Source organism: Caretta caretta, chromosome 1 (genome assembly GCF_965140235.1).
Source record: "Caretta caretta isolate rCarCar2 chromosome 1, rCarCar1.hap1, whole genome shotgun sequence".
Lineage (NCBI taxonomy): Eukaryota > Metazoa > Chordata > Testudines > Cheloniidae > Caretta > Caretta caretta.
In genome coordinates, this window is record NC_134206.1 from 230,905,053 (window position 1) to 230,922,348 (window position 17,296).

At 41.0% G+C, this 17,296-nt stretch overlaps 1 protein-coding gene across 8 annotated transcripts in view; it reads left to right on the forward strand.

Moving 5' to 3' along the window:
• Nucleotides 1-17,296, forward strand: part of SCUBE1 (signal peptide, CUB domain and EGF like domain containing 1) — a 305,663-nt gene that overhangs the window by 46,654 nt on the left and 241,713 nt on the right. For all 8 annotated transcript variants that reach the window (XM_048825384.2, XM_048825395.2, XM_048825406.2 and 5 more), the window contains exon 4: nt 3,527-3,655. In XM_048825384.2, coding sequence (XP_048681341.1) covers nt 3,527-3,655 — 129 coding nt within the window. The remainder of the gene's footprint in view (nt 1-3,526; nt 3,656-17,296) is intronic.

Below are 17,296 nucleotides of genomic sequence, written 5' to 3' on the forward strand. Positions count from 1 at the left end.
ACAGAACTTCCCTGAACCCTTATTTAAGTTAATGATAAAGGCAAATTCCAGTGGGGGTGGGGGAAAGGAGGAAGCGGGAGCATTTGGATCAGCTCCAGAGTGTGAACTGTGTAAAAAGCATGGTGGGAAAGCCACTTGCCTATACCTGGCTAGCTAGCTAGAATGAAGTCCAGTGCAATGACAATGTAGTCCTAAGTGAGTTCATTGAGATTCAGGACATTTCCCATCACTTGGGGGGTTTTGCCTTTGGTTTTGTTTCCATTTTTGTGTGTCTCTGTGCTTCATGGCTTTAACCAGGGCTGGGACTGGAAAAACAAAAAGAACAGCTGTTTTTCTCCTGGTATTTCCACTCTGGCCAAAATGAGGAAGCAGTGGAAATCAAGCAAGCCTATTCAAATGAGATTTCTAGCCTGACTTCTTTGACCAAAGAGGTTCTCATGTAGGTTTTGGATAATCGGACATTGGGGAGCTCAGTAGCTTTGTGCTCCCGTGAGGTGGTGTCATGTAAGGTCAATGGTTGGAGAGTAATAGCTACAATATGAAAATGATGGGCTAGCTTCTGCTCTCAGTTATGCTGGTATAATTCCACTGAAATCAATGGTGTTACTTCAGAATAAACAAGGTGCCACAAGGACTCCTCGTTGTTTTTGCTGATACAGACTAACACGACTACCACTCTGAAACTAATGTAATGTAGATTCTAATAGAGGAGCCCACAAATTCACATCAGCCAGCCATTTTTGTTCAGTTATCTCCTATGCAACCTCAGTGGTCGCTAGCAATATACTTATCGCTAAACCTGCAATACCGGCCCTTACTATGATGACGATGTCTTTGCATTGAAGCAGTGTTACCAGTTTTGCTCTCTAATGTGGCTAGCATTTTACTTGCAACACAAAACCTATCAATGCCTCTCTCATAGGAGGCATATATGAATTAAAAACTGGGCTGCACAAATCTTTTTGTTAAGAAAGCCAATTCCACTCAAAACTTGCGTGGTTCATTCAAAGTGCAAATTTTGTTGAAAAGTTTGCCCAAGTTCTCAAGCTTCTTGAGATAGCTTAGATCAGGTTTTTTTTGTGTGTGTGCAACCCCTCAAATCTTCCCTCAGGTGCCAGTGAGAGATTTTTTTTGTCGTGACATAAAACAAGCAAAATGCTTATTCTTAGATCCATAGATTTTAAGCCCAGAAGGTCTGTTATGATCATTTAGTCTGATCTCCTGTATAAAAGAGGCTATGTAGGTCATCCAGTAATTCCTGCATCTAGCTCAACAATTTATGGATGGATTGAAGTTGTATGCCTACCCCTCGGGATATACAGAAGTCCTCCAGGGGATACTCAACTCCTCTATATCAGTGTTTCTCAACCTGGGGATTGCAACCCCCCAGGAAGGTTGTGGGACAGGTTTAGGGGGTTCACAATTGCAGAGTCGGCATTCGGGGGTGGCAAACAGGGCAATTGCTGAGGGCCTCACGCCACAGGGGGCCCGACAAAGCTAAGTTACAATCTTCAGCCTTGGGCAGTGGGGCTTGGGCTTCAGATAAGGCTCACAAGTGAAAAACAGGCTCAGGTATCACACTGAAATGTAAGTACCATATAATTATAAAATAAATCAATTGGACTATATTGTAAAAATGAGAATGTAAGCAATTTTTCAGTAATAGTGTGCTGTGACACTTTTGTATTTTTATGTCTGATTTTGTAAGCAAGTATTTTTTAAGTGAGGTGAAACTTGGCATATGCAAGACAAATCAGATTCCTGAAAGGGGTACAGTAGTCTGGAAAGGTTGAGAACCACTGGATTAAAACATATCTCTGTTTCACTTGTTTTGCTTTGTGTTGTTGGGTTCATCTGGAAAGGGATCACAATGTTATCAAAGCCTGACAAGCTAAGGATGGCTGAAATTCCAGAATCAACAGATTGAACTAACTGTATAGTTATCACAGAAAAAAGCCACATATTGGCCTTATAGGTGGAATAAGACTTGAGCTAAGAGAAGGTAAAGTAAGCTGTATACAGGGAGCACTTTGACTACTACAGTAGATACAATGAAAAATATACAGGTTTCATATAACTGACCATGCTCCTAGTTCGAGTTCCTGGTATATTCCACTCACTAAAGAATCATTGCTCTACCTAATCACATTTAATACCCTACTTGGCCACTGCAGTTGCTTAGGACTTTTGTTTATGAATAAACTTCCTGGGCACTGTTTATTCCAAGTGCATCAACCAGCTATTTGGGGACACAGGATGGAGTGGTTATAATGATGATGATTCTCATTACTGATCTGTTGGCATTTCTCAAAGCACAGTCAGAGACCAAAATGAGCCTGATCGCTATACTTTGCTGCCTTTGTTCAAGTTTTCAGAAAATGATTTAAATTCACCGGTCTTTCTCCCTTGGTGTTTTACCTACAGTTCTGGAGATATAAATTTCTATCCTCCAGCATGGTGAATTCCATTGAATAACAGTGAGTCCCTGAAAAAGACACTCCCTATCTTCAAAATGGGTAGAATTTATGGCTCCAGTACTAATTTTATATAGTTCTTCTTGTACATGGAAGTGAAATAGTCCTCTAACCTGTTGGTAGAACTGAATAGTGTCACTTGAACTCCTTGAGAGAAGAAGGCAAAAAAAAAAGATCTGTTCTCTCTGTTAATTTTTCTAGTTTAGCTGTCTATGGAACCACATTAGCTTTATTAATAATGTAATACAAATAAATAAAACCTAGAATCGGACCTAAGTAGCGTGCATGCATACAGTAACAGAAAGATCCTATCCAAATAGCTTAGACTCAAAATATACAAGACAGACAAAGGATAGGGGAAAGGAAGTACTATTATACCCAATTTAGAGAAGGGGAACTGAAGCACAGGGATTAAATGACTTGCCCGAGGCCATGCAGGAAGTCTGTGGCAGAACCAGGAATGGAACCCACATCCCCTGAGTCCCTGTACAGTGTTTTGACCCCAGGACCATCCCCCCTTCTTACTATAAATTCAAAATAACAGAGCACTTCAAAATGGCGGTTCAGTTCACATGGAATCTCAACCCCAGTTTTGGTAGCTAGGGCACTTAATATTGAATTAATGCCATAAAATAGTACTGTGTGGTAGTGTAATATGTATGGAGATTCATAAAGTGTCTTTGCTGGGCAAATTCCAGCTTTCCCACCTAAATTCATCCCTGTGCTGTTCAGTTTCTGAGGGAATATAGTTATTCCTCAAGCCCCTCCTAAAAAGTGTTCTCATGAAACAGAATGGCTGCTACATTGCACCCACAAGATGGCTGAAATTCAGTCCTAGCCAATCCCTTACATATATATTCCATAATGCACTATGAGATCTCAGTTGGGTAAAAGATGTGACATAAATGTATGATATAATATTCATATATGTATATTCAATGTTACATATTTAGCAGGGAGAATATTTCTGTATGCTGACACCCATAGTCCATGTTAAACAGAATTCCTGATTATCTTTTAATGAAAATTGCCTTTTCCCTCCTGTGTTTTAGACATTGACGAGTGTGAAAATGACTTCTACAATGGGGGTTGTGTCCATGAGTGTATCAACATTCCAGGCAACTACAGGTGTACATGCTATGATGGGTTCATGTTGGCTCATGACGGTCACAACTGTCTTGGTAAGTAATTACTGTCATGAAGATGAGTGACTCAGTTTGTGCATTTTACATGTTAAGTTGTGGTTAGCAAGCCATATTTTCTCTCTGAGTTCTGTAGGCAGGCATATATTATCAGTTAAGACCTGATCCAAATCCCACTGAAATAGACTGGAATCTTTCCATTGAGTCCAATGGGCTTTGGAGTAAGCCCTTAATATGTTCATTGAGCCTGTGAATGACAAGCTTTGCTTCTCCTAGCCCTCAATCCATTCAAATCTAATTTGTCCATCCCTAATATATATTCAAAAAGCCACTGCCACACACTTACGCTGAATGTTATTTTTTTCTTCAGAAAAGTTACCTGTCTTCATTTTCCTCCCTTTTTTTAGAGAACTCTCCCTCTCTGTTGCCTCCAACTCCTACCATTCGAGCACTAGGCAACCCATTGTCATATGTTTTAAAGTTTTCAATGCAGTAGCAGGGTATCAGTATGTGGTGTACATTAGCAGGACCACGTGACTGGCCTTTCATGTGATTTAAAAAAAATGAAACTCCTAGGGGACTAGAAGAATTAATAATAATTAAGCAGTACTATTACTGGTAGACACTTGGCCAGGGACTAATCCAGTTCTTGACTATCAAAGCTACAAGTCTGGTGAGAGTACAGGATTCCTGGGGTGTAGAACGGTGCAATGTTACAATTATAACTATAGGTTTCAGAGTAACAGCCGTGTTAGTCTGTATTTGCAAAAAGAAAAGGAGTACTTGTGGCACCTTAGAGACTAACCAATTTATTTGAGCATGAGCTTTCGTGAGCTACAGCTCACTTCATCGGATGCATACTGTGGAAACTGCAGAAGACATTATATACACAGAGACCATGAAACAATACCTCCTCCCACCCCACTCTCCTGCTGGTAATAGCTTATCTAAAGTGATCACTCTCCTTACAATGTGTATGATAATCAAGTTGGGCCATTTCCAGCACAAATCCAGGTTTTCTCACCCTCCGCCCCCCCGCCCCCGCACAAACTCACTCTCCTGCTGGTAATAGCCCATCCAAAGTGACTATAACTATGTTACCAGTGTTTAAATTGGAGACTGGCATAAGCTGCCAGGTGTGTATGCAGGTTCACATCTGGATTTCAAACACCCCAAGGTTCAGGGGTATTTGGATCCAAGATTTTGGTTCATACCCATTTCTGATTTTCAAACAGGTTTGGGAATGAAGATGTATATTCCTATATTCTGTAAATTAAAGACATGTACATATGACATTTAGTGCCATTACATACATTTATAACTCCTGCTGTAAGTCCCTCATCCCTACCTTCATGATAGGTCTTTGTGCTGAATCCTAGCGTCCAGGCTTCCTCTTTCCATTCAGTTGTGCATGTACAAGTACATGTGCACATACATGTACTATCGGCAATAGACTGAGTTGTTCAAAAATCCCAGGCACAAATTCCAGTGACCAGTGTTTTGACACAGACGAAACATCATTATGGGGTAGTATGTGTAAAATCGTATGGTAGGTAGTAGGCACTGACTGGTACAGCTGACATTTTAGGCTGGTTAAAGCTGAAAACTCTGTTTACGTAGTGAAAATTGGGAGATCAGGTAATGAATAACAAATAATATTGTCCAGTAGTATCACTCAGCACTCGGTGAGGCTGTGGAACAACTAGAATTTTGGGGTAGGTGTTCCTTCATATTGCAGCTCATATATTTCCCACATTGCTCATTTTCACACTGGAGTGATATTTGTTCAGATGGGTTGTACATCCAGCCTATTAACAGCTTTTTGACTTGAGCTTCCAAATTTTGTCTGTCATAAAAACAAACAGAAATTTAAAAGGCTCTGAACAGACTAATGTATAAATATAGCGCTAGACTTTTCCTCCATTCCTCACAGTATTCTAAAAGTCTGTCAGTAAATTTAGGTTAAAGCTTTCTGGGCCAGATCATGCCCTCCTGGATTAATATGTTTCAAATAGAGATGGTCAAATTAATAATTATATGAGAACATGGGTGTTTCGTCTATAAAAAACTATTCATACTAATGTTCATGAATATCTAATAAAACAGGACACAAACCATGTTCAAATAGCACAATCAGTTGGCATTCAAATGAATGTGTGTGGAAATGTGTATGTGATTATTGATTTTTTTTTGGTTTGTTTGTTTTGCAGTTTTCGACCAGTTTTATTTTCAGCTCAATTTCTGAGTGATCTTCTCGATGGTGGGGGCTGGGCGTGGTGTGCTAACAAACAGAAGACAAGGGGCATGAACTGATAAACACACATTCATTTGATCGGTGGGGTTTATCTGAAGGTCTCCATCAATCCATACAGTTACTGTTACCTTGTCCTGGGATCATGGCTCTCCCTTGCCTGAGCCAAAACCCCCATCTGGAGGGTCTTCAGAGCACAGAACGGAACTCTGTTGACTGTGCAGATGTTCAAATTTCTGGTGGTTTTCTCAATTGACTTTAGGTCAGCCACATGTTTTGGAGGGCATGACCCACAATAATATAGAACACTGTGCTGAAACTCATGGAGTTTCTTAGAGTAGCTTCACGCCTCCTATGAGAGGGCATGGTCCTCCCCAACATATTATTCAAGTATTGACCTAAGATTTACCAAGAGTCTCCTGCAGATTTGTCATGTTCAGTTGCTGTCCCCCCGATCATGCTCCATTTTGTGAATTGGTACTCTTCATCCCAATCAAAAGCCTCTGCAAAGCTGACTGCACAGAGAAGATTCAGTGAACTATGGAGGAGAGGGAATAATACTATGTGGGCTCCTCAGGATAGATATTTAGGACACTGGATTAAGATTAAGTCTTCATCCTTTTGGGGCCACGTAGCTAGGACAGGATATGTTCCTTGGAATGCATATTGAAAAATTGGGGTTGGTGGATGATTGCTGGTGTGTGGCAATAAAATAACTGATCTTATATTTTCACAATGAAAAGGAAATTAGGGGAACAGTCTCCCCTTTCCACCTTTTAAAATTTTAAACGAATTTACAGACGTTGAAATTTGCCCAATAGTGAGCCCTGGAGATGGAAGTCTTCAATCCAGACAGTGGCAGTGCAAGACCCTTGCCATGCCGTGGGATCATACTTTAACCTGTGGATGACATGTCATGGATGACACTTTTTGGGAAGTGCCTGTGTCCCTTAGAAACTGGACATCTGTCATCAAAAGGGGAACGTTCTTATCTTTTTATATACAGGGTAGGTTATGCATAACTTCCCGTAAGCTGAGATGAGTGTACATGCCTTTAACTATTGAGTGACATTGTTGGCTGTCTTAATATTAGTAGCTGAGTTTATGAGCACTTAAATCCCGGACAAACTGAGCTACAACAAACTCATTTGCATTTGCACAGGTGAAACTGAGGTTTCCATCACTTTTTGGAAATTTTGGCCTGGGCTAACTTTGGCTATTTGCTGCCAAAGAAAAGAGATTTTTCCTTTCTTTTCTAATGGAGAAATTCAACCCTGGAATAAATAAGAGTTGTGTGTGTCCCTTTTCCTCCACACATACATCCCTTCCTTTCAAAAACCACCTCTTGTTCTTGTGGGTAACAGGAAAAACCAGTAATGTTTCATTAAAATTGTACAAAATAGTTTCTCACCAGTGAATAAACTGTTTTGCTGATATTTTTTCAGCTTTATGTACAAGTGATATTTCCAGCAAATCTCAAAGCCAAAGGATAGCCAGTCTGGGACTATATCATGTCTTTTATACATATCTCCATGTCGCTTCTGGAAAAGCCATATAGTGCTTGATCAGGATGAAATAAATAAGGTTCTATAGAAACTAAACAGGATTCTAAATCCTATAGAATTCAACATGCAATGATTTCTGTTCTATAGAATTCGTAAACCATCCTATAGAATTTAATAGAGTGATATTGCTACTATAAAATTCCATAGGTTGGTTTAAACATGGCCTCTTCTTTCTGTATTTAATTCAATAGGACCCTTCCATAAGAGTTTCACTGACATCACTAGAAGTTATATGCTTGGATACAAGGCAGAGGTCACCCTGTTGTAGTTCATTTGCTCTTAAATTTTTAATGAGACTTATCGACAGTGATGCCGTAAGCTACACATGTGACTGTGTAGCACTCTTGGGATTACACTTGACTTCTCTAGAATTCCACTGACCAGAGGATATAATCCAGTCACAGTTGAGAAGAAAGCTATATCATAACCCGCACATCTCTTGCTTCATGCAAAATTTTGAACCATCCCTACTTGTCAAGGTTCACATTCCTTTCTAAGCCTCCATTGCATGTCTTTGTAGTATAGTCAGTGTAGAAAAATGATCACAATCTTCTTCAGATGCAGCCAAAGATGGAGTTTTCTCAATTAATTAGACAAGATGAGGTTGATGGGTTAAGTGTTTTCTCCTGTGTTCGTATTTAAACATTTTCTCTTTCTTTCTAATGAAGTGAACTTTTTTTTTTTTTGGATGAGATTTCTTGGCTACAAATTTATACTGGAAAATATCCAAATCTGTCCTCTGGGGAGTTCAACTCACTCTCTATTTGACACTTTTATTGAGGAATTTCTCAAATATAATGTGAAATGACACCATGGGGAATTCAAACTATGATGAGATCCTTGTCTTGCTAAAAATAACTGCTTTTAGTATTGAAATCACTTGAAGTAGCAGTAGTTCTTTTTGGATATTATTATTCTAAATTCTGTTCAGTGGATACAAGGCGAATGTTTAGGCTCTTGCAATAAGATTTCTTGATTCTTCATTTGAAACCAGTAATGAAATATGCTTTCTGCTTCCATTTATGAAGTACTGCTCTTTTTTCTTAAAAGCAATTAGCTCACTTCTCCAGATGTTATTTTCAGTTTTATTTTCCCCCACTGATTTATTAATAAATTAATTTTATTTCGTGTCCTTCATAGTTTTAACCATACTGTCACTTTCAGTTATTCTTTTTCCTCTAGCCGAGGCCCTGAAATAATTGATCATCCTTTTGACTGATGCCTAATAGCCACAATAGATATAAATCATCCATAGTAGATATATATTTTAAGATTAAATTCTGTTTTTTAATATGCAGAGTGCTCCAGTAACATCGATAGGAGATGTCAGCATGAGCTTCAATGGGTGGGATTTATCCCTTAAAAACTATTTATTCAGAATATGATCTCAGGCCCAGTTCAGCAAAGCAACTAAAGATATTCTTAATGCCCATTATCAGCAGTGGGACTTACAGTTAAGCACCAGATTAATTGTTTTGCTGAAGGGATAGACTTAAGTGTGAACTTAAATGCTTTGCTGAATTAGGTCCCTAGAATCATATTCTGAAAGATGATGGACCTGTATGGGTAGAATTTAGCACTTAATTTATTTATATATTTTGATTAGAAAATTTGCTGATTTCTTTGGGGAATTGTATTGTCTGATGGATCACTCTGCTGGTAGCTCTGTGGATAAAACAGTTATATACCATCAGACTGGTGCCTAGACACCTCTATCTTTGCATGAGCTCTTGCCATGATTTCAATGATTTAAGCATGGGGGGAGGTGGCTAAAGCACTGGTGCTGTAAGGCTTCTTCCATTTCAGACTAAGGTGCAACATGGGTGTGGGGAGGTTTGTATTTCTATGCTGCTGCTGTTGTAGAGACTTTAGAATTTGTTGTTACTTTCTATCATGTCTATGTCTGTGAGTTCTGAGTAGCATCCAGGATGATAAATCGAGAATGACTTGAATCTAGCAGGGAAGAGAGAGAGTTTCTTGCTTTTCAGTCCAATCCCGGCTCTGTCACTGTTTTGCTCTGTGGTTTCCAATCTATAAAATTGGGTTAATAATATTTATCCACCTACCTCACTGGAATGTTGTATGAATGGGAGGAAGAAAGCATGGTCTGCTCCTAGTAATGGTCTTCTAGGAAAATGTCTGTGCTCATTTTATATCTCATACCAATCTTTCGTAGCACTGACAAAGAGGTTTGTTGACTCATTTACAGTGCCCTGCTGGGGCTGGATGAGGTGGTACTATTGTAGTCCAGATCTTGCATCTGAGAAATTCCGGATAGTGATGATAAGCAATTTCCCTATCTCCTCAGGGACCCTCAACCTTAGGCCACTCAGGGCTGGCCTTACCATGAGGCGAACTGAGGCGGCCGCCTCAGGTGCCAGACTGGGGGGGGGCGGGGGCGTGCCACTAGGACCCAGAGTATAGAAAATTGTGTCTGCTGCTGGTGCATATGTATTTTCTCTGCGCTAGATGCACAGAGATGGTGGAGTGCTGTGCTGGAGGAAGGAGGGCACAAGAGACATAACAGGCAGGCAGGGGAAAAGGTGAGAGGGAATAACAGAAAGCAGCAGGAGCTGCAGGGAGAGAGAGGAGGAGGAGCCTCTTATGTACCTCTCTAGCACCCCTAGGAGCCTGGACTGATTAACACCAGCTTCTCAGGGAGCTTCCTGTTTCCTGCTGCTTCCCTGAACCCACTGAAGGAGAACAGGCAGACAGCTGAAGTAGTAGTAGCCAGTTAGGCCCTTACGACGCTGATATCTTCTCTCACTCAGGGCCTGCTACCAGCCTGCTTATTTGTCCCCTTAAATTGAGTGTTGTGAGCCGCTATAGCTGGCTCAGAACAGCAGTCATGAGTGAAAGAAGAAAACGCCCCTCTGGGGCAGCATTCAGAAAAAGAAAGAAAACAAAGGAAGCTTTTCTATCTAAGCAGGAAGGAGCTCTCCTGAGATACACAAACACAAATGTTCACGGTGAGCCTTCTGACCCCAGTGAGGATGTGAGTGGTGAGGAGATGCCTGATCTTCCAGTTAGAGTGCAGGTGACCTGGCAGCTACTGCAGCATCCATATCTCCATCTCAAATGGATATAACCATACACATTCCTGAAGAAAAGTGTAGATCAGAGAAGAGTGTGGTGGAGGCGCAAGAAACAGCTGCTGCTGAGTTTAGTTCCTTAAGTCTAGATGATCCAGGACTGTGGACCCACTTGAGCAGTAGCCTGAGGGACTTCCTTGTACTGCATGGGCCACAGCAAGTGAAAAACTTCATGTTCCCCAAAAACAATGAAAATAGAAGTTTCCATCCAACACATGACTGGTGTGAAATCCCCAATGGTGGCAAAGTGGAGAGGCCAGGGCTTATGTACTCAAAAACCTACAATGCTGCATACTGTTTTTGTTGCAAACTCTTCCAGTCTAATGTTCCAGCCACATTGGGTTCTACAGGAACAAAGGACTGGAAAAATCTGGCTAAAAATCTTGCATGCCATTGGAAGGCAGCAAATCAGCAGAGAGCATTCCATAGGTGGAAAGAGCTGGAGATGAGACTAAGGTTAAAGGCCACCATAGATGATCAGCATCAAGAGAAGATTGCATCAGAGTCTCTTTACTGGCAAAAAGTTCTGAAAAGTTCTGAAGAGTGCACAGAAGTTGGCAGAGGAACTTCACACTGAAGCTGTTTTCCCACCCATTCAAGAATACAAGAAGAAGACACCGAAGAAGACATTTTGATTACGAGGCACAGGATAATCCCATAAGAGACCCCAAACAACAATTTAAAGTTGAATTCTTTAACCAGGTGCTAGATTGTGCAATACAGTCAGTTGAAGAACGTTTCGTGTAGGTCAAGGAACACAGCAGTATATTTGGGATGTTGTATGATATTCCAAAACTCCTCACTATACCTGAAGAAGACCTATACCAGCAATGCAGGGCTCTAGAGACAGTGTTGACACATAATGACATGTGTGATATTGATGCGAGTGATTTAGGTGATGAACTGAAAGCTGTTTCAAGATACATTTCAGCAGGATCAACTCCAAAGGCTGTTCTGGAATATATGTGCACAAATATGATGACCACCCTCTTTCCAAATGCTTTTGTTGCTCTGCACATACTTCTAACACTTCCTGTAACAGTTGCCAGTGGAGAACGCAGCTTCTCCAAGCTGAAGTTAATAAAAACACATCTACGCTCCACAATGACACAGGAGAGGCTGGTCAGCCTTGCAACCATCTCAATAGAGCATGAGCTGGCCCAGACTGTGGACCTTCAGGAAGCAGTTCAAATCTTTGCAACCAAGAAGGCACGGAAAGCGCCACTTTGATTATTCAAACAGATAAAAATGCCAGTGTTTACTACGCAGACAAGAAAAGTTACATTTGCTGGTCAGGCGTTTGAAAGTTAAGTGTTACTTAAAATTTTTGAACAAGGCATTTAAGTGTTAGTTCTCCTTTATTGGGCTAGGTAGCAGAGCAGTACCGTGAAAGGAGTAGAAAAGGAAGAAGGCAGAATTGAGAACTTTCAAAGTTTTGGCCCAAGCGAGGGGGTATGGGGGCGTCATTTGAGCTCCCCGCCTCAGGTGCCAAAATGTTGTGGGCCGGCCCTGAGGGCACTGCTTACTTAGTCTGGTCATGTATCCTGCTCCACATGAATTTGAGGCTGCTGGGAGAGACTGTGAGAGGTACTGGGTTGAAGCATTGCCACCACTGTGTGGATGATACTCAGCTCTGTGTTTCATCTTCACTAAACATGGATTCTGGTTTTTTCTGTGGAGTCAGAGATGACTTCTATGCTTTGGGCTTCAGTGAGAAAAAAGGTGCTGTAGAGAATACAGTAAACTGAGACTATTTTAGAGAAAAGTTCAGGTTAAACTGACAACGAGATACACGGGAGGAGATCTCAGGCTGAGATGCAGGACTGGATGGAGGAAGAGGAGTCAGGAGTAAAAAGGCAGATTTGACAATCGCCATCAGAAAGATGATGGTTGAAATTGTGTGAATGGATGTGTGTACCTAAAGAAAGGGAGTAAAGTGAGAGGAGGGGGTCAAAGGGACCACCATGGAGAGTGGAGAAGGAGGGCCTACCTATTCAGATGCACTAGGAATGATCAGAGAGAGGAGAAGCACCAGGAGGAGGACCTTTACAATAGTCAAGCAGGAAGGTGTGATGAACATTGTTAAAAGCAGCAGAGTTCAAGGAGGATAAGAATGGGGTATAAACCTGAGATTGAGCCAGGAAAATGACTAAAAACTTTGGTAAGGGCAATTCTTATTGCTACCCACAGCTAACCATTCCAAAGCTATTCACCAAAGCTTTCAGAATAGAAAATGGAGGAGAATGCCTTGTCTATTTGAAACTGGAAGCTGAGAGAGCCCTGTTTTGCAAGATTTCTTGGCCAGAGTGGCTCACAGATAAGCTGATGTTTCTCTGTACCAAGTCTTCTGTTTCCCAATCGCTAATCTGAATATGAAAAAATAAGGAAAGAAAACAATGTGTATAGGTTATACATGGAGGAAGAAAACATTATTTGGATTGATTGTTGCATTTAAAAACCTCCAAATTGCATGTTCTTCTCCTGGAGGCAGAATTATGAACATATCATTATCAGTCCGTCCCCCCCCCCCTCCCCCCCCCCCCAAAAAAAATTGAAATTACTGTCTTTGATTTGTACTAACTAAACTGAATCCACATTTGGGGAAATTATCATGAGTCAAATTTATTCCTGGTGTAACAACAGAATTGTATCAGGAATTAATTTTGCCCTTTGCATAGCTCAATAAACATATTCATAGCTCTCTGGACTCATATCCCCCTCCCCCAGCGATCATCTGTAACATTCCCTTTTTATAAGGAGTTAGTGTTGCTTTATTACAAAAATACTTCCTGTTTTCCAGATTGCATTCACCTTAACATGTTAAGATTAGTTTATATTTCATGGAGTAGTATTTTCTTTATAACTCTCTAGGCAATAAGCCTTCTTAAATAGGTGTCATACAGTTGTTCACCACCACCAAACAAGACACAAGATAATATAGACAATAATTTTTATTTTAATATGTTAATTTATACATTTATTTTAGTTATAATCTTGCTATACTATCCAAGCACTTCACAAACACTTAATGGATTTATACTCATGACATCCCTGTGAAGAAAGGAAGTATTATTTTCTACATTTTAATATATAGGGAACTGAGGCACACAAAGATTAAGTGACCTCCTGATCTCCACACAGGATATCCTTTGATCACCTTTGAGGATTTGAACCTAAGTGTGAACTTGATGTGTAAACAATGTGAACTTGATGACCCTGTTGTTGTTGTTAAAAATAGTACTCCTAAAGCATCTTTCATTTGAATGTTTTGTAAACTTTAATTAAATCTCATAGCAACCTTTGGACATGAATAAGGGATTAGTGGTTTTACAGGGGTTACTTCCACGCCTATTGCACTGCAGCCATCTTTAACAATACACAGTCGTACTGCACAACACTTTGGGACAGGAAGTGAATTGACATTGCAGAATGTTATTATCTGGGTTGGAAACAGGCCAGCAAAAAAAGTCATGTGTGTCTTTCTCTCTGTGTAAATGCATTTCAGGGCAGGACATAAAACCAAGAACCTAACTTCTTGTGCTCTTTTAGGAGCTAATGGCCCATTTCCTAAAAGTTGGGATGCTAGCCCCAATGTGCTGGCCTGATTCCAACCCAGATGATGATAATCTGCAATTTCAATTGGATAATATATATAAAACTTTAAAATGGCAGTTCAGCACGTGTCACATTCAGCACTTCAGTGCCCTCCCTTTGCTGTCAAGGATCATTTGATTTTTTTAAACTGTTTATTTTAACAAGTTTACAAATTCTTGCCATGTAAATATCAGAAACAAACCAATCACTGCAACAGTTAGCTATACCGGAAAATAGTCATCAGATCTTTCTGTTTAACAGGGTGTTACCATATTATAGAGTGACCATCATTACAAGACATGTAATTTCTAGTGATTTCATTAAATTGAATGAAATCTCTATATACGTATATTTAACAGACCAGGCATGTCTATCAAATGTTACTATTTAGTTTGATTTCTTTTAAATTCAGTAAGAAAAAAAAACCTACCTGATGCCTCTCCCACAGTGTTGGGATGAAGGTGTAAACTGGGGATGGGGTTGGCTGAATCTGTCTCTGAACGTAAAGCAGGAGGGGAGTTTCAAATATATAAGAAATCACTCATTTCGCATATACTCCCAGATGCGAAATGTTGACAAGTTGTAACACTAATTGATTTAAGCTTGCATAATCACTGGCATGGTTAAAGAGAGCAGTGCCTTACTTTTGATTCAACTTTATTTTTTCTTCTCTCTTCAGACAGCTGCATGCAATATGTTGCTCACATGAACTCCAAATGAATGCTTCTATTACTGATGTTTATTTTTCTTTATATTACCCAACAGTTCAAATAGATTTTTTTCCTGTTAAAACATTGAACGTTTTAAATGTGAAACTAAACAACTTTTGGAAAGCTTTGTACATTTCATAAACACAAATATTTTAAAGAGAAACGGAATGATTGGCCATTCATTTGGTCCTCCTCCAGCTGCGCTCCCCCTACTTTGCTAAACCTAGGTGACGGGTAGGGATCAGACCATTTGGTACTGTCACCCTCTAATACATTAGATATGCCTTTAATGATATTATCAGTCATAAATTCTCTTAAAGATTTTCATAGTTGCTAATCTGATTGAAACCTCTTGGCAGTCAGAGGAGGGATGTAGAAACCCAATGGCTTTATTTTCATAACTCTTCATTTTTATTAAAACACATACAAAACCACACGCTTTTATTGACTAAAGCCCTTACTCTTTTACAGCGAGCATTTTGCATGAGTACGGATTTCAGGGCTTGGCAGTTGTTTGAGGTCTAGGAGGAAGCCAGACTTTCAAAATGAGTTGCAATGGGTGCACCAGCAAAAATCCACATTGTAGATTGAAGTAAAGTGCGCAAGTAACGGATCTGCATACACAAATGGAAAGTTTCTATGCATGGAAACAGGTGAATGTATGTTTATTTTACAGGCACCTTTTGAGCCCTGTTTTCAAAACCTAACATTAGAAGTAGCAGTTCCTAGACATATCATGTTTTACAAAATTATTTCTAGCTTCCTACTTGTTAAGAGAAATAATTTTAATTTTAATAGTGTTATATCATTTTAAAACAGTCACTAGTCCCCTTTGATTCAGATTTTTGCCTCAAATGAATTGTTACAATGACAAACGCAACTAAGACACCGGAGCCTTTAGTATTCAGATGCACAAAATTAAATGGCTTTATTTTCATAACTCTTCCTGAATTTAATAATGAACAATAGTCATCCACATGTACTACACCAGTGGTTCTAAACTTTTGTACTGGGGACTCCTTTCACACAGCAAGCCTCTGAGTGCGACCCTCCTTATAAATTAAAAACACTTCTTCATATTTTTAACACAATTATAATGTTGGAGGCGTTGGGGTGGAGGCTGACAGCTTGCGACCCCCCATGTAATAACCTCGTAACCCCCTGAGGGGTCACAACCCCCAGTTTGAGAACCCCTATACTATATCTTCCATCCATGGATCTCTATGTGCTGTACAAATACTAATGAATTAAGCCTCAAAGCTCCCGGTTCATGTAATGTTATAATTATAGGATTAATTTTGATATTGCTCCCCTTCCTGCCCCCCCTTGGCCTCATGGCTGGTTTTAAGTTTTAGGGTTTTTCTCCCTTATCCACTTCTTAATACTGGCCATGTGGTAACCATAGAAAGTTCCAGGAGTCCCTTCATTCAAATCCTCAGAAACATTAGGTCTTTGACTTGTCTGGAAAAGTTTATTTTGTGTAGGGACTGCAAAGTGCCGCTTAAAGTGATGGAGTATAGATTTGCCCACACACGTCTGACTCTCCTCTTTCCCTCGCAGGTGACCCTTCCCCCACCAGCAGCTTGAACCCCTATTCCATAAACCTACCCCCCTCCAAATTAGAGTGAGTTGCATTGCAATCTGGCAAACAGAGACACAGTGCCACTCAGGTTTGACGTGGCCAAAAAGTGATCGGACCATAGCCCTGCTGAGACTGAGGCCTATGTTGTCCAGGCACATTTCATCTGTTAACAGTTTGTGCCCCTATTAATAGAAGTACTAGTTCACGAAACAAGTTGAAGAGAGGCATTTTGAGTACCTCAGGCTTGATTAGCATGACTCTGGTCAAAGGGCATAAGACAAGGGTGGGCAAATTTTTTGGCCCAAGGGCCACATCTGGGTACGGAAATTTGTATGGCGGGCCATGAATGCTCATGAAATTGGGGCTGGGGTGCGGGAGCGGGTGAGGGTTTTGGCTGGGGATGTGGGCTCTGGGGTATGGCCAGAAATGAGGAGTTCAAGGTGCAGGAGGGGCCCCAGATTGAGGCAGGAGGGTGAGGGCTCTGGCTGGGGATGCGGTCTCTAGGGTGGGGGTGAGAATGAGGGGTTTGGGGTGTTGGAGCATGCTCTGGGCTGGGCTGGGACCGAGGGGTTTGGAGGGCGGTAAGGGGATCAAAGCTGGGGCAGCGGGGCAAGTGGGGGTTAGGGCTACGGGTGCAGGGGCTGGGGTAGGGATGGAGGGGTTCGGGTGTAGGAAGGTGTTCTGGGCTGGGACTGAGGGTTTCCGAGGGTGGGAGGGGGATCAGGTCTGGGGCAGGGGGTTGGGGCACGGCGGGTGACTTAGGAGTGCAGGCTCGGGGCGGCGCTTACCTCAAGCGGCTTCCGGGAGCAGCGTCATGTCCCTTCTCTGGCACTTATGCAGAGGTGGAGCCAAGCGGCTCTGCACACTGCCCCATCCTCTGGCGCAG